The sequence below is a fragment of the Callithrix jacchus genome, chromosome 3 (genome assembly GCF_049354715.1).
Source record: "Callithrix jacchus isolate 240 chromosome 3, calJac240_pri, whole genome shotgun sequence".
Lineage (NCBI taxonomy): Eukaryota > Metazoa > Chordata > Mammalia > Primates > Cebidae > Callithrix > Callithrix jacchus.
The window spans coordinates 175,974,483-175,992,981 of NC_133504.1; the positions used below are offsets into that span (position 1 = coordinate 175,974,483).

At 37.7% G+C, this 18,499-nt stretch overlaps 1 protein-coding gene across 39 annotated transcripts in view; it reads left to right on the forward strand.

Moving 5' to 3' along the window:
* LCORL (ligand dependent nuclear receptor corepressor like) overlaps positions 1 to 18,499 on the forward strand; it is a 198,332-nt gene that overhangs the window by 118,185 nt on the left and 61,648 nt on the right. For all 39 annotated transcript variants that reach the window (XR_013533171.1, XR_013533173.1, XR_013533175.1 and 36 more), the window contains one exon: positions 14,607 to 14,858. Coding sequence is in view for 28 of the 39 variants with exons in the window: in XM_035293973.3 (XP_035149864.1) it covers positions 14,607 to 14,858 (252 nt within the window). In the remaining 11 variants the exon portion in view is untranslated. The remainder of the gene's footprint in view (positions 1 to 14,606; positions 14,859 to 18,499) is intronic.

The window sequence follows — 18,499 nt, forward strand, 5'->3', positions numbered from 1 at the left end:
TATTAACCATCACATCCACTGTTGAGACCTACCACTCAGAAAAAACAATTCCTTTAAAAATATGAATGCTGAATAAAAATCACTGAAAATGCACTTGATTACCTAAGAGCTCTGATGGAGATATACAAGGATATTAATGTTGTTTTCATGCCCTGAAAGCAAGAACATCTATTCTGCAGCCTGTGGATCAAGGAGTAATTTCTACTTTCAAGTTTTATTATAAAAGGTACATTTTGTAAGGCTATAGCTGCCATGGATAGTGATTCCTCTGGTATATCTGGACAAGGTAAATTGAAAACCTTCTAGAAAGGATTCACTAAATGCCATTAAGAACATTACTGATTGGGTAGGTCGCAGTGGCTCATGCCTGTAATCCCAGCACTTTGGGAAGCTGAGGTGGGCAGATCACAAGGTCAGGAGATTGGGACCATCCTGGCAACATGGTGAAACCTTGTCTCTACTAAAATACCAAGAAAAAATTAGCCGGTTGTGGTGGCGCACACCTGTAGTCTCAGCTATTTGAGAAGCTGAGGCAGGAGAATCACTTGAACTGAGGAGGTGGAGGTTGCCAAATGAAAAAAAAAAAAAGAGCATTACTGATTTATGGGAAGAGGTCAGAATGTTAGAATTAACAGAAGTTTGGAAGAAGTTGATTCTAACCCTCATAGATAACTGAGGGCTTCAAGAGGAAACAATTGCAGATGTAGCAGAAACAGCAAGAGAACTAAAAAGAGAAGTAGATCCTGAAGGTGTGACTGAATTGCTGCAATGTCTTGTTTAAACTTTAACAGACGATGAGTTGCTTTTTATGGATGAGCAGAGAAAGTGCTTTCCTAAGAGAGAATTTACTTTTGGCAAAGATGCTGTGAGCATTGTTGAAATGACAACAAAGGATTTAGAATATTCCATAAACTTAGTTGATAAAGGAGTGGCAGGGTTTGAGAGGATTAACTCCAATTTTGAAGCAAGTGCTACTTGGGGTAAAATGCCATTAAATAGCATCACATGCTACAGATAAGTGTTTCATGAAAGCAGAATCAATCAGTGGGCAAATTTCATTGTTTTAAGAAACTGCCACAGCCACCTCACCCTTCAGCAGCCACCACCCTGATCATTCAGCAGGTGTCAACATTGACACAAGATTCTCCACCAGCAAAAAGATTACCATTCACTGAAGATGGAGATGATTGTTAGAATTTTTTTAACAATAAAGTATTCTTAAATTAAGGTATTTTGTCAGGAAAAACTCTCTCAATCTGCGCTTTTTTCCTGTATTTTCATACCATCACAATAGTCAACAATGCAGAAGACTTCTGTGACCAGAGGCCTGATGGTTTTCCCCACATACCAAGCAGTGGACACCACCTGGGTGCCCTCTAATTCAATTCTGATAATGTGTACTTGGTGACAGTGTCACATATCACAGGGTGAGGGCTCAGTCCCCAAGACTGCCCCCACCCTTAAATACCAGTTGCAAGTCCAGACCTCTAAAACTTCTGACTGATTGGCTTCAAGTTGGGTTCCATGAACCCCCTCTTTGGGTTTGATTAATTTGCTGGAGTGGCTCATAGAATTCAAGGAAATACTTAACTGGCTTAGTCTAGTTATTACAGATATTACTAGAATAAGTAATATCTAGGTGGATATTACAGAGGATACTGATCAAGAGATGCATAGGGCAAGGCATGGGAATGTGGAGCTTCCAGGTGCTCCCTGGGCACAGCAGCCTCCAGGGCCCTTCACGTGTTCCATTATCTGGAACCTCCTGAACCCAGCCTTCTTCGATTTTTTTTTTTTTTTTCCTTCTCCGATTTTTTGGAAGCTTCATGACATCAGCATTCCTTCTTCCAGGGTATAGGGCAAGGCCATCTCTAAGGAGGTCTTAAGACCCGTTGTTATAAAAGCAGGTGATTAGAGTTCTGTTTTGGGGCAGGTGAAAGGAGGGCAGGAGAGATTCTGTTTCCTGGGCCTGCTCCTGAGACCTAACACACCAAAGACTGTAACAAGGGCTGTTGGAGTTACGAGCCAAGAACCATGGATGAGAGCCAGTATATAGCATTACACCACAGGTATGGGTACTTCTTCAGACATAATGCTATTACACACTTAATAGACTATAGGGTAAACATAACTTTTATAGGTACTGGGAAAGCAAAAACTTCTTGCAACTACCTTTATTGGAATACTCACTCTTTTGCAATCATCTGAAACTGAACCTGCAATATTTCTAATATGTGTATTACTAATAGATAGGGTTTTTTATTTGATAGTTTTCATATGCTTTCTCTAGTTTTGATAGCAGGATAATATTGACGTCATAAATATAGTAGGAATTGTTTCTTCCATTTTATGAAAGAGCTTTTAAGGATTGGGATTAATATTTCTTTAAATATCTGGTAGAGGTTACCATTAAAGCCATCTGTTCCTGGGTCCCTCTTTGGGGTAGATTTTTGGTTATGAATTCAGTCCCTTTGCTTTTCACAGGTTTTTTTCATATTTTCTGTTACTTTTTGAGTCAATTTGGTAGTTTCTGTCCTTCTAGGAATTTGGCCATTTCATCAGGTTATCTGATTAATTGACATACTGTTGTTATAGTATTTTTTAATAATCTTTTGTGTTTCTTTATATTTTTAATTTTATATATTTATTTTTAATTTTATTTTAAGTTCTGAGATGCATGTGCAGAACATGCAAGCTTGTTACATAGGTATACATGTGCCATGGTGGTTTGCTACACCCATCAACCCATCATCTACATTAGATATTTCTCCTAATGCTATCCCTCCGCTAACCTCCCACCCCGACAGGCCCCGGTGTATGATGTTTCCCTCCCCGTGTCCATGTGTTCATGTGTTCTCATTGTTCAACTCCCATTACGAGTGAGAACATGTGATGTTTGGTTTTCTGTTTTTGTGTTAGTTATCTGAGAATGATGGTTTACAGCTTCATCTATGCCCCTGAAAACGACATGAACTCATCCTTTTTTTATGGCTGCATAGGAAGCCATGGTGTATATGTGCCACATTTTCTTTATCCAGTCTTATCATGGATGGGCACTTATCATTGATGGGCATTATTGTGAACAGTGCATCTGTTGTTTTCTGACTTTTTAATGATCACCATTCTAACTGACATGAAATGGTATCTCATTGTGGTTTTGATTTGCATTTCTCCAGTGACCAGTGATACTGAGCTTTTTTTCATGTGTTTCTTGGCACATAAATATCTTCTTTTGAGAAGTGTTTGTTCATATCCTTCATCCACTTTTTGATGGGATTTTTTTTTTCTTGTAAATTTAAGTTCTTTGTAGATTCTGGATATTAGCCCTTTGTCAGATGGATAGATTGCAAAAAATTTTCTCCCATTCTGTAGGTTGGCTGTTCACTCTGATGATAATTTTTTTTGCTGTGCAGAAGTTCTTTAATTAGATTCCATTTGTTAATTTTAGCTTTTGTTGCCATTGCTTCTGATGTTTTAGTCATGTAGTCTTTGCTCATGCCTATGTCCTGAATGGCATTGCCTAGGTTTTCTTCTAGGGTTTTTATGGTTTTAGGTCTTACATTTAAGTCTTCAATCCATCTTGAGTTGATTTTTGTATAAGATTTAAGAAAGGGGTCCAGTTTCAGTTTTCTGCATATGGCTAGCCAGTTTTTCCAACATCATTTATTAAATAGAAAATCCTTTTCCCATTGCTTGTTTTTGTCAGGTTTGTGAAAGATCAGATGGTTGTAGATGTGTGGTGGTATTTCTGAGGCTTCTGTTCTCTTCCATTGGTCTATATCTCTGTATTGGTACCAGTACCATGTTGCTTTGGTTACTGTGGCCTTTGTAGTATAGTTTGAAGTCAGGTAGCATGCTGCCTCCAGCTTTGTTCTTTTTTGTTTATGATTGTCTTGGCTATTTGGGCTCTTTTTTGGTTCTCTATGGAAATTAAAGTAGTTTTTTCCAATTCTGTGAAGAAAGTCAATGGTAGCTTGATAGGCATAGCATTGAGTCTATAAATGACTTTGGGCAGTATGGCCATTTTCACAATATTGATTCTTCCTATGCATGAGCATGGAATGTTTTTCATTTGTTTGTGTGCTCTCCTATTTCCTTGAGCAGTGGTTTGTAGTTCTCCTCGAAGGGGTCTTTTCGGTTGTATTCCTAGGTAATTTATTTTCTTTGTAGCAATTGTGAATGGGAGTTCACTCATGATTTGACTCTCTGTCTATTATTGGTGTATAGGAATGCTTGTGATTTTTGCACATTTATTTTGTATCCTGAGGCTTTGCTGAAGTTGCTTATCAGCTTAAGGAGATTTGGGGCTGAAACCATGGGGTTTTCTAAATGTACAATCATGTCTCTGCAAACAGAGACAATTTGACTTCCTCTCTTCCTTTTTGAATACCCTTTATTTCTTTCTCTTGCCTGACTTCGCTGGCCAGAACTTCCAATACTGTGCTGAATAGGAGTGGTGAGAGAGGGCATCCTTGTCTTGTGCTGGTTTTCTAAGGGGATGCTTCCAGCTTTTGCCCATTCAGTATGATATTGGCTGGGGTTTGGCATAAATAACTCTTACTATTTTGAGATAGTAAGTTTCATCAGTACCTAGTTTATTGAGAGTTTTTAGCATAAAGAGGTGTTGAATTTTATCAAAGACCTTTTCTGCATCTATTGAGATAATCATGGTTTTTGTCATTGATTCTGTTTATGTGATGGATTACATTTATTGATTTGCATATGTTGAACCAACCTTCAATCCCAGGGATGAAGCCCACTTGATCATAGTGGATAAGCTTTTTTGATGTGCTACTAGATTTGGTTTGCCAATATTTTATTGAGGATTTGTACACTGATGTTCATCTGGGAAATTGGCCTGAAATTTTCTTTTTTTGTTGTGTCTCTGCCAGGTTTTGATATTAGGATGATGCTGGCCTCATAAAATGAGTTAGGGAGGAGTCCCCTTTTTCTGTTGTTTAGAACAGTTTCAGAAGGAATGGTACTAGCTTCTCTTTGTACCTCTGGTATAATTCAGCTGTGAATTCATCTGGTCCTGGGCTGTTTTTGGTTCGTAGGCCATTAATTACTGCCTCAATTTCAGGACATGTTATTTGTCTATTCAGGGACTCAATTTCTTTCTGATTTAGTCTTGAGAAGGTTTATGTGTCCAGTAATTTATCCATATCTTCTAGATTTTCTAGTTTATTTACATAGAGGTATTTACAGTATTCTCTGATGGTAGTTTTTATTTCTCTGGGATCAGTGGTGATACTCCCTTTATCATTTTTTATTGTGTCTATTTGATTCTTCTTCTCTCTTTTCTTCTTTATTAGTCTGGCTAGTGGTCTGTTGTGCTGATTTTTTCAGAAAACCAGTTCCTGGATTCATTGATTCTTTTTGAAGGGTCTATCGTGTCTCTATCTCCTTCAGTCACCTTTGATCTTAGTTATTTCTTGTCTTCTGCTAGGTTTTGAATTTGTTTGCTCTTGCTTCTCTAGTTCTTTTAATTGTGATGTTAGGGTATTGATTTTGGATCTTTCCTGCTTTCTCTTTTGGGCATTTAGTGCTATAAATTTTCCTCTAAACACTGCTTTGGCTGTGTCCCAGAAATTCTGGTACATTGTGTCTTTGTTCTTGTTGGTTTCAAACAACTTCTCTATTACTGGCTTAATTTCATTATTTACCCAGTAATTCAGGAACAGGTTGCTCAGTTCCCTTGTAGTAGTGTGGTTTTGAGTGGGTTTCTTAATCCTGAATTCAGTTCTAAGTTGATTGCACTGTGGTCTGAGAAACTGTTATTTCTGTTTTTTTTCACTTGCTGAGGAGTGTTTTACTTCCAATTATGTAGTCAATTTTAGAATAAGTGCAATGTGGTGCTGAGAAGAATATATGTTTTGTCGATTTTGGGTGGAAAATTCTGTAGATGTCTGTTAGGTCTCCTTGGTCCAGAGCTGAGTTCAGGTCCTGAATATCCTTGTTAATTTTCTGCCTCGTTGATCTAATATTTACAGTGGGTGTTAAAGTCTCCCACTATTATTGTGTGGGAGTCTAAGTCTCTTTGTATGTCTCTTAAGAACTTGCTTTATGAATCTGGGTGCTCCTGTATTGGGTGCATATATATTTAAGATAGTTAGCTGTTCTTGTTGCACTGATCCCTTTATCATTATGTAGTGTCCTTCCTTGTCTTTTTTGATCTTTGTTGGTTTCAGATCTGTTTTATCAGAGACTAGGATTGCAACCCCTGCTTTTTTTTTTCTTGCCATTTGCTTGGTAAATATTTCTCCATCCCTTTATTTTGAGCCTATGTGTGTCTTTGCACATGAGGTGAGTCTGCTAAATACAGCACACCAATGGTTCGTTCTCTTTATCTAGTTTGCCAGTCTGTGTCATTTAAGTGGGGCATCTAGCCTGTTTACATTTAAGGTTAACATTGTTATATGTGAATTTTATCATGTCATTATGATGCTAGCTGGTTATTTGCCCATTAGTTGATGCATTTTCTTCATAGTTTGATGGTCTTTATAATTTGGTATGTTTTTGCAGTGGATGGTACTGGTTTTTCCTTTCCATGTTTAGTGTTTCCTTCAGGAACTCTTGTAAGGCAGGCCTGGTGGTGACAAAATCTCTCAGCATTTGCGTGTCTGTAAAGGATTTTATTTCTCCTTTGCTTAAGAAGCTTAGTTTAGCTGGATATGAAATTCTGGATTGAAAATTATTTTCTTTAAGAATGTTGAATAATGGCCCTCTCTCTATTTTGGCTGGTAGGGTTTCTGCAGAGAGATCTGCAGTTAGTCTGATGGGCTTCCCTTTGTGGGTAACCCGACCTTTCTCTCTGGCTGTGCTTAGCATTTTTTCCTTCATTTCAACCTTGATGAATCTGACGATTATGTGTCTTGGAGTTCCCTGTATTTCCTGAATTTGAATGTTTGCCTGTCTTGCTAAGTTGGGGAAGTTCTCCTGGATAATATCTTGAAGTGTGTTTTCCAACTCGATTCAGTTGTCCCCATCACTTTCAAGTATATGAATCAAATGTAAGTTTGGTCTTTCCACATAGTCCCATAGTTCTTAGAGGCTTTGTTTCTTTTTATTATTTTTTCTCTAATTTTGTCTTCATGCTTTATTTCATTAAGTTGATCTTCAGTCTCTGATATCCTTTTTTCCACTTGATCAATTTGACTATTGATACTTGTGTTTGCTTCACAAAGTTCTTGTGCTGTGTTTTTCAGGTCCATCAGATCATTTATGTTCTTCTCCAAACTAGTTATTCTAGTTAGCAATTCCTCTAACATTTTTTCAGGGTTCTTAACTTCCTTACATTGGGTTAGGATATGCTCCCTTAGCTTGGAAGAGTTTGTTACTACTCCCCTTCTGAAGCCTACTTCTGTCAATTCATCAAACTTATTCTCTATCTAGTTTTGTTCCCTTGCTGGCAAGGAGTTGTGTTCCTTTGGAGGAGATGAGGCATTCTGGTTTTTGGAATTTTCAGCCTTTTTACACTGTTTTTTCCTCATCTTCGTGGGTTTATCTACCCTTGGTTTTTGATGTTGGTGAGCTTCGGATAGAGTTTCTGTTTGAACATCTTTTTGATTGATGTTGATGCTATTCCTTTCTGTTGGTTGATTTTCCTTGTAACAGGCCCCTCTGCTGCAGGTTTGCTGGGATTTTTTAGAGGTCCACTCCAGACCCTGTTTGCCTGTATCACCAGTGGAGGCTACAGAACAGCAAAGATTGCTGCCTATTTCTTTTTTTGGAAGCTTCTTTCCAGAGGGTCATCCACCAGATGCCAGCTGGAGCTCTCCTGTATGAGTTGTCTGCTGACCCCTCCTGCGAGGCATCTCCCAGTAAGGAGGCACAGGGGTCAGGGATCCACTTGAGGAGGCAGTCGTCCCTTAGCAGAGCTCCACTGCTTTCTTCAGAGCCAGTAGGCAGGAGTGTTTAAGTCTGCTGAAGCTGCATCCACAGCTGCCCCTTCCCCCAGGTGCTCTGTCCTGGGGAGATGGGAGTTTGATCTATAAGCCCCTAACTGAGGCTGTTGCTTTTTTTTTTTTTAGAGATGCCCTGCCCAGAGAAGAGAAATCTCAAGAGGCTGTAGTCTGACTACAGCAGCTTTGCTGAGCTGCAGTGGGCTCTGCCCAGTTCGAACTTCCTGGCAGCTTAGTTTACACTATGAGGGGAAAACTGCCTACTCAAGCCTCAGAAATGGCAAACACTTCCCCCACCAAGCTTGAGCATCCTGGGTTGACTTCAGACTGCTGTGCTGGCAGTGAGAATTTCAAGCCAGTGGATCTTAGCTTGCTGGGCTCTGTAGGGATGGGATCTGCTGAGCTAGACCACTTGGCTTTCTGGCTTAAGCCCCCTTCAGGAGAGTGAACAATTCTGTCTCGCTGGCATTCCAGATACCACTGGCATATGAAAAAAAATTCTTGCAGCTAGTTCGGTTTCTGCCCAAATGGCCACCCCATTTTATGCTTGAAACCCAGGCCCCTGGTGGCATAGGCATTGGAGGGAATCTCCTGGTCTGTGGGTTGCAAAGCATGGGAAAGGCATAGTATCTGGGTCAGAGTGCTCTGTTCCTCATGGCAGTCTCTCAGGGCTTCCCTTGGCTAGGGGAGGGAGTTCCCTGACCCCTCATGCTTCCCAGGTGAGGTGATGCCACATCTTCTGCTCATCCTCCATGGGCCGCACCCACTACCTAACCAGTCCCAATGAGATCAACCTGGTACCTCACTTGGAAATGCAGAAATCATTGGCCTTCTGCTTTGATCTTGCTGGGAGCTGCAGACTGGATCTGTTCTTATTCGGCCGTCTTGCCAAAGAACCCTTCTTTTGTGTTTTTTTTTTTTTTTTTTTTTTTTTAAGAGACGGAGTTTCGCTCTTGTTACCCAGGCTGGAGCGCAATGGCGTGACCTCGGCTCACTGCAACCTCCGCCTCCTGGGTTCAGGCAATTCTCCTGCCTCAGCCTCCTGAGTAGCTGGGATTACAGGCACGCACCACCGTGCCCACCTAATTTTTTGTATTTTTAATAGAGACGGGGTTTCACCATGTTGACCAGGATGGTCTCGATCTATTGACCTCGTGATCCACCCGCCTCGGCCTCCCAAAGTGCTGGGATTACAGGCTTGAGCCACCGTGCCCGGCCTTGTGTTTCTTTAAGATCGTTAGGGATATATCTTTCATTTCTTGTTTCAGAAGATAACTCAGGCCTTCTCTAGTTATTTTCTTGGTCAACTTAGCTAAGGGTTTGTTTAGTCCCTTACTTGTGATGATTTTTTTTCTTGCTGCTTTCAAAATTTATTCTTTGTCTTTGGTTTGATTAGGATGCATCTAAATGTGATCTCTGAGTTTGTTCTGCTTGGCATTTGTTGAGCTGCTTAGATGTGCAAATAAATGTTTTCTTCAAATTGGGGGCAATGTCATTTTTTTCAGATATTATTTCTGCTTTTCTCTCTTCTCTTCTTCTGGGAATACCATTTGCAAATCTTGATACATTTGATTGGTGTCCCACAGGTCTTTGAGGCTCTGTTCACCTACCTACTTACCTACCTTCCCCTTTATTCAGTCTTTGTCCTTAGACTGAATAATCTCAGTTGACCTGTCTTCGAGTTGATTGGTTCTTTCTTCTGCCATCTCAAATCTACCAGTGTGTTTATCTAGAGAATTTTTAATTTTAATTCGTTTACTTTCAAACTTTACAATTGCTGTATGATTCTTTGTTATAACTTCTATTTATTTATATAATTGTGGTGTTCTTTTATTCTTGAACATACTTTAAATATCTGATTTAAAGGTTTTTGTCTGCAAAGTCCGATATCTGGGCTTTTTCAGAGACATCATCTGTTGACTTTCTTCCCCATGTGTGGTACATTTTTATTGCTTTGCATGTTCCATAATGTTTTGTTTAAAAACTATATCTTTAAAATAATACAATATGACAACTGGAAATCAGATTATGTTCCACCTTAAGGTGTTTTGTTGCCGTGTCGTTATGGTTATTCTTTGTTTAGTGACTTTCTAAACTAATTCTGTTAAGTTAGTATTCTTTGTATTCTGTGCCCACCGAGATCTTCACCTAGTTAGCTTAGTGGTCAGCAAATGATTGAACAGAGGTTTCCTTATATGTCTAGAATCATAAGACTCTCAGTGTTTGCCACAAGGGCTCTGTATATCTTGAGGAGGAAGGATGAGAATAGTGCATTTGTTTGTTCGTTTTACCTTGCAGCTTCAGCTCAAAAGAAGAATAGTACAGTTTAAAATGCCATGATAGCTTGCTGTGCTTACTGAGATCCAGCTGATTTTCTTGAATAGACAATTCCTTGATGGCTGTAAGCCTTTGGTTAATTCCCAGAGATCTTTTGTTTAATGAAGTTATATTTCTCCCCTCCCACCCTGCAAAACAGCAACAACAACTCACAAGAGACCCACAACATTGTGTCAAATTTGGAAGAAAACGACTCACCTTTATGAAGTATATTTTTCTAGCTGTTTTCCTGATTTAATCTTTGCTCAACAATCAGTTCTTTATTTTGGCATTATTTGCGTTCTATATAGACTGAAAATTTTCAAAACAATCAATACCTGCTGTCTCTTTGTTTAATGGTCTGCATTAATCTGCTCTTGCATTGCTATGAAGAAATATCTTGGTCTAGAGTGATGACTCATGCCTATAATCCCAGGCCTATAATCCCAGCACTTTGGGAGGCCAACGTAGGTGGACCACTTGAGGTCAGGAGTTCAAGATCAGCCTAGCCAACATGGCGAAACCCTGTCTCTACTAAAAATACAAAACTTAGCCGGGCATGGTGGCACGTACCTGTAATTCCCCCTACTCGGGAGACTGAGGCAGGAGAATCACTTGAACCTGGGAGGCAGAGGTTGCAGTGAGCCATGATCACACCATTGCACTCTCTTGCCCATTGCACTTCAGCCTGGGCAACACAGCAAGACTCTGTCTCAAAAAGAAAGAAAAGGGGGAAAAAAAGACAAATATCTTAGCCTGCCCAATATGGTGAAACCTCATCACTACTAAAAATTCAGAAATTAGCCGAGCGCAGTGGTGCACACCTGTAATCCCAACTATTCAGGAGGCTTAAGCAGGAAAATCATTTGAACCTGGGAGGCACAGGTTGCATTGGCCTGAGATCATACCATTGCACCCCAGCCTGGGTGACAGAGCAAGACTCCATCTCAAAAAGAAAAAGAAAAAAAGAAATACCTGAGGCATGGTGGCTCATACCTATAAGCCCAGCACTTTGGGAGGCTGAGACAAGCAGAGCACTTGAGGCCAGGAGTTTTAGACTGGCCTCGCCAACATGACAAAACCCAACTACTAAAAATACAAAACTTAGCTGAGCATGGTGTTACAAGCCTGTAATGCCAGCTACTCAGGAGGCTGAAACATGAGAATTACTTGAGCCCAGGAGGTGGAGGTGTAGTGAGCCAAGATCATACCACTGCAGTCTAGCCTGGGTAACAGAGAGAGACCCCCCCCCCAAAAAAATAGGTTTAATTGGCTCATGCTCTTGCAGTCTGTGCAAGCGTGACACCAGTATCTGCTCAGCTCTGGTAAGGTCCTCAGGAAGCTTACAATCGTGGCAGAGGCAAAGCAGAAGCCAACATAGCACATGACAAGAGAGTAAGAGAAAGGAGGTCCCAGACTTTTAAACATTACAATCATGGTGGAAGGCAAAGCACAAGCTGGCATATCACATGACAAGAGAGAAAGAAAAAGGAGGTCCCAGACTTTTAAACAACTAGATCTCGCATGAACTGAGGGAAAACTCACTTATCACCAAGGGGATAGTGCTAAATCATTCATGAGGGATCCACCATTGTTTACCAAAGCACCAGGAATTTGATATAGGTCTTGCGGCTTGCTTCACAGAGAGCCAATCACTGAAACAATAAGTATTGCCAAGGAAGAAGGCTTTAATTGGGAGCTGCAGCCAAGGTAATGGGGTGCTCAGTCTCAAATCCATACTGACTAAAACTAGAAGTTGATATAGCAGGGAAGAAACATAGCAGTGTGTAAGGAAACAAGAATTAGGGAAGGGGCAAGGAAGCAATCATGGTGAACGAGGGATCCATGATGAGGGGCCATCATCTGGTGAGTTTCAGTTCTTTGATACTTTCTTTGAGAGGCCGGAAGGTCCTTTTCTGAGGAAGGAACTCAGATAAAACAAGTTTTAAGCCTTTTAAGACCAGAAGGTGCCATTTCTGTGTTTATCAGAAAGAACAGTCTATGGGGGCAGTTGGGTTGGTTTGACCATGTTCCAATCACATCCCATCAGCCCCACCTTCAATATTCAGAATCACCTTCCAACACAATATTTAGAGGGGACAAACATCTAAACCATATCATAGTTCTTCCTTTAGTTTATCGCTTCCTTTTTGCACTTTACTATAATTAGCAAGAAGAAACCAGGGCCACCTTCCACACTTGCTTAGCTGTTTCCCTAGATAGATCACCCAATTCATTGGGCACATTTTCTGCTTCCCAAGTTACTGAAGACAACAGTGTTGTGAAACTTTCTGCCATTACATAATTCCGATAATATTTACCTCATTTTTCTAGTTCTTCTGCAGCCTTCTTAAAGGCTGTGAGTATTCTATTAACAGCTTATTTAAGTTACTTCAGCCTTTCATTAATACTATTCCCAGAGCCCACTTCCTGTTTTGAAAGTGACACCTACATTTTCAGTTTTTATTACAGCAGCATCCCACTAATATGTACCAAATCTTTATTATTTGCTACTCTCTAACAAATTACTTCGAAAATTCAGCAGTTTCAAGTAACAGACATTTATTATTTCACATTTTCTCTGGGGTCAGAAATCTGAGAGTTGCTCAGCTGGTTGGTTTTGGCTCACTTTTTCACGAGGTACAATCAGGAAGTGAGCTGGGTTGTGGTCATACGAGATTTGATTGCTGTAGAACGTCTTGCAAGTTCACATATTTGGCTGCTTGCAGAAGACTTCCATCTTTCTTCATGTGAGCCACCTCCTGGGACTGCTCACAGTTATGGCTTTCTCTAGAGTGAGTGATGACAGAGAGAGAGAGCGATGAAGGGACACACGAGTAAAAGGGAGAAGGAGATAGAGGAGGAGAGAGAGGGAAGGGGAGAGAGAGAGAAAAAAAGAGAGGAAGGGGACGAAAGAGAAAACAACAACCAAGGGAATTAGTGTTCATCAGTGTCCAGTATAAAACCTTCATTAATTTATAACATAATCTCCAAAGTGACAGATACTTTCACAATACGCTATTGGTACAAAGACCACCCATGTTACAACATGGAGGATGAGGGGGTATTGCACAGCAATGTTTTATCAAGAGGCAGTAATTATTGAGGACCATCTTGAAGCAGCTGCCACATAGGGCTTTGTAAATTAGTTAACTTTGGAAAATGAAGAATTAAGGGAAAAAAGAAGTGTTCCTTTCTAATAGGGGGCAGTAAACCCCATTTCCAGATGGCAGTATTCTTCTGGGCAAATATTTAATACTAGCTTGATCCTTGTAAAAAGTTGATTTTACAATTCCTGACCTACATCTAAATCTTAAGTTACTTGCTTTTTTGTAGTTACGACAACTTGTGCAAGTGATTTGGGAGGCTCACTAACCAATCAGTAGCTGAGAAGCATTCTCTCTGTCTGTCTTTCTCCCTCTCTTTTGCCAAGTTTTGTGGTCTCACACATGGACTTATTTTATTCCTCAATATAATATAAAGAGACAAAAAGTGAATGGGTGAATAAAACAGAGTAGCACTATCTATTGTGCTTTAAACTTTGCTCTAAATTCAATTCTAAGGTAGAGCCCTAGGAACATGATATGGGTCTAATTATGTCTGTCCTTTATGGCAGTTGTACTTGATCAAAATGTTTTGGGTAAAACTCTCAATGATACTCTCATTGTACAGAATTATCTTAAGATATCCATGCTGAAATATTTAGGAGTAAATTGTGATTATTCTGCAATTTCGATGGTTCTACAAATAAAAATAAAGTAAAAAGACAGCAAATTTGGCAGACCAGTAACATTTCTTGAATATTCGTAGAAATTGTATCATTGTACTATTTTTTCATTTTCTCTTTACGATGAAAATTTTTCTATGTCAAAAATCAAGGAAATAAAAAATCCTTGATGATGACATTCAGGATATATATGAGATGCACATTTTACAGAATTGAATGGATACAGAATTATAAGAATTTACAATGTTTTCCTAGTTAATGCATGCACTTTGTATATTAGGGTAAAAATTTGTTATTCATACAATTTATGTTCACATACTGTTTTAATATTTTAATAAAATACATCTGAATGAATATTAGAACTCTTGAGAATAAATTGTTCAGCTTCTGTGTGTAATTCTTTATCTGTATTTTAGTTTGGGACCTGAGAATGTTTAATCGTATGAAATAATTAAATATGCAAATTTTGGTTGATATATTATTATAAAACTAATTAAATCTACAAAGCTTCTGTTGCTAATTCCCAGAAAACAGTGGAAGTTATGGACTGATGATAAAAGACTTCTGAAATCATTAATTTGTAATAAAAATAAATTTAAATGTTGGTAAAATTTGCATTTCTCTTTTTAAAATGATTATTATATTTATTTCTTCCCTAGATCTTCCTCAGAACTGTGATCCTAACATTCCCCTAGTTGCTCAGGAATTAATGAAAAAGATGATACGTCAATTTGCGATTGAGTACATTTCAAAAAGTGGTAAAACTCAAGAGAATAGAAATGGTTCAATTGGACCAAGTATTGTATGTAAAAGTATCCAAATGAATCAAGCAGAAAACTCCCTTCAGGAAGAGCAGGAAGGCCCCTTAGACCTCACTGTGAATCGAATGCAAGAACAAAATACTCAGCAAGGTAAGATTTTTGTGTGCATGCAATATATAATTTTATGTTGTATATCCTTAAATGTATATTTGCAACTTTTTATATTCATAAAGAAATCTATTTTGGATGTAATATGCCTTTTAATTTGTTCATGTAATATGGACTAGAGAGAAGTACAAATTTACAGCTTTTGTATTTGCATCTTTGTTCATGAAAGAGGAAATCTGAATTGATTTCAACTCCTTTTGCAATAAAGTTTATGGTGAACAAATCCTAATAAACAGCTTAAAAAATAAAGGAGATAAATAAAGAGATGTTTATAAGAAATAATTGTTTTTTTAGTGGACAGCTGAAAACATTAAGCACTTGCTTGTTTAGTTTCTTTTTTGTACTTAGGAGAGGAAAAAAGTCAATGATTTATCTTCCAGTTTATGATGTAACTGGGAATAGAGGTAATGGAATATGTGTAACAAAGATAATGTTATCATGTAACTAACTGTATGGAGACATATTTGTCATAAGGAGCCTGACCAATGAAGACCATGTTGGACTTTAATTAAAAGAGAACCATAACTTTACAGAGGAAAGGGGAGAAGAGGCTTTTAAGTGTGTGTGAGGACTTAAGTGTTTATCCGAGCAAAGGACAATTGAGGTAGCTTTTGTTAATATGGGTTAGGAATCGTATTGTCAGTTTTTGAAGCCATAAGAAAAAAGCATTAAATTTAATACCAGAAAGCAATGATGTTAGTTTGGGTCTCTTAAGAAGAATATACTAGTTAGTGTTTGAAGAGATCGTTGTTTCAGTGTATAAATCAGATTAAAATTTAGAGAGGCTGAAATATGGGAATAATTTTTCCTTTTTCATTCCCTAATATTAGGTTGCAAGCATTTATGTGACAATTTCTGACTAATTTTAAGATAATAGGTTATAAGACAGAGAAAGAAATGTCAAAGATAACTATGACATCATATGGGTGTCCAACATTTTGGCTTCCCTGGGCTGCATTGGAAGAAGAATAGTTGGTTGGACCACACATAAAATACACTAACGATAACTGCTGAGCTTTAAAAAGCAGGGACTGGTGGTTGGGGGTGGTGGTTCCCTGTGTAATTTTTATGGTATCTGCCACTACAGATAAGCAAAAAAAAAAAAAAAAACAAATCCTCACATCAAAGGGTTGGACACCCCTGAAGGCTTAAGGAAAACAATATCAGTACATAGAATTTTGGAAATCAGAAAACAGAGGATTTTTTAGAATTTTTTTAATTTGCTTTTCCATGCCTTATATTCCCTTATGTCTCCTCTCATTTTGGGAATTTCTGAAGAGACTAGAACATAGGCTTTGGTATGCGACAGGCTGTGGTTGAAATCCCAGCTCTGTTACTTAAGTTACCTATCTGTAACTTAAGTAATAGGTAACGTTACTTATCAGACCTTTAATTTCTTCCATTGTAATTTGGCCATAATAATAATGGACCCATTGGAGCAATGTGAGAATTAAATATTTAGTAACAAACTCATGAAAGATACTCAAATACTAGTCTCACCATACTCTCTCCGACCTATTCCTTACCACCACAGAAGAAGCCTTAGAAGTAAAGCGATAGTGATCTATAAATATTTGTATTGCTGTTACCCTAACAATATAGGACTGAATTTTCTGTGAATGGTCCAATGAGTAGAATTAGGATGACTAGCTAGAGGTTAGAGGGAAATAGATTTCAGGTCTAGATAATAAAGAATATTTCTAAGGAAATTTTTAAGGAAAAAAGGAATGAGTCCCTGATTGCATCATCATTGGAGGTATTGAAAAGCATCAGGTGACTGGTTAGAATAGATGGCATTTTAAAAGTAAATTTCCAGTTTTTAGAGCTTTGATTCTATGAAGTTAAGTGGCAAGACAGATCCAAGTATATATAGAAAACAAGTCATGTAATTATTTAAATTATTATAATAGTCTAAGTAAAGTGCAAAAATATGTGAAAATCCTGAGGGTGGAAAGACTAGTGATAGTGGATATAAATCTATAAATAGTCTTCTTGATAATACTAATTTTTGGATGACTTTTTGTCATGTGATTCTAGTCTTACTTGAGGATAGAAATTATGTAGTTTAATGTGGTTTGAGTTATAGAGGGCAAGGGGAAGAATGATGACAGATGAAGCTAAAGAAGTAAGTAGGGATGAAATTTCGACTTTTCTTGGAGTCGTAGAAAGCTACTAGACTGAGAGTAACAAGATAAGATTTTCTTTTATGAAACCATTCTGCCATGGTATGCATTGGCAGTTTCTTAAAATTTGCCTACTTGCACACCAAACAAGGAAAACTTGAGCACATACGCTTCGATGCATTTGGGTGTGCATATGTATGTGTGTGTATGTACCTACTAACACACTATATGTACTAATCTTTCTATAAATATTTTAGGATTTAAATAAAAATGTTACAAACAATTTTTAAATGTCTTCCTAATCATGATGACTTCACTGCCAATATCTTATTGAATGATAATATACTTTAGAAGAGTTTCATTAGCAATGATAGAAATTATAAACCCATATTTCAAATAGCTTCCTTAAGAATTTAATCTTTTTGACCAGATTTCACTGTTTTTACCTTATGGTATAGTCAGTAAAGAGCTTATACTAGTGGTAGCAGTGTCAGTTGTGCTCTTTTTAATGTTATTTGCTAGTGCTTGCATTTTTAACATTATTCTCACTATAATTTTTAACAATACTCATGTAAGCCAGTTATTTATTTGATGAGTTACTTTATTCAAATTAGATGATAATCCATAAATCCAATAGATAATATATCCATAAATGATGTAAATAAATTTATGGATAGTATAACCCATAAGTTTATTAAATTCTCCATGCCAAATGGTTTTATAGAACTTTATATACTCTTAAAGCGACAGATAATTCCTATTTTGGGCTTTCCTTTTTTTCTACTTTGTTTCAAATAATAGAAAAAAAAAGAAATGTTGGTATAATCTTGATACCCAAACCAGACAAAGGTAGCAAAAGAAAGAAATATTGCAATCTACAAGCCTAGGAGCAGAAATTCTTAATAAATATCAGCAAATTGAGTACAGTGATGTATAAGAACATAATAATGACTAAGGTGGCATGAATGATTAAGCATTTGAAAAATTTTCTTAATTAAAAAACTGTATCATTCTAATAGATATAGAAAAAATTATTCCACAAGAGCTAACATATTTATGATAAAAAGGGCTTATCAAACAAAGAATAATAGATGGGTACTTCTACTACCAAAAACATTATAACCTAAAGATTTAAAATAAAAGATAACACGAAAAATGCACACCATCATTAGTTTTAAACATTTGATGAGCAGTCCTCACTCAGCTACCCAATTAGAAAATCTAGTTATCAAAAAATTATAATTGCAATAGCTGCAACAACAGGAAAAACAGTGAAATGCCTAAGAATGAAACTTTTAGATAAACTATATCAGGTCTTAAGGAGAATATTATAAAAATACATTGAAGGAAGTTGAAGACGACCAGCAAAATGAGTAATTATACTTTAAATGAATGTGAGACTGAAAGATGATAGTAGTTTACCCTTAATGTGCTTACTAATTCAATGCCATTCCAGGCAGAATTCTGACAGGATTTATGTTAAATGTGGCTTGCTGATCC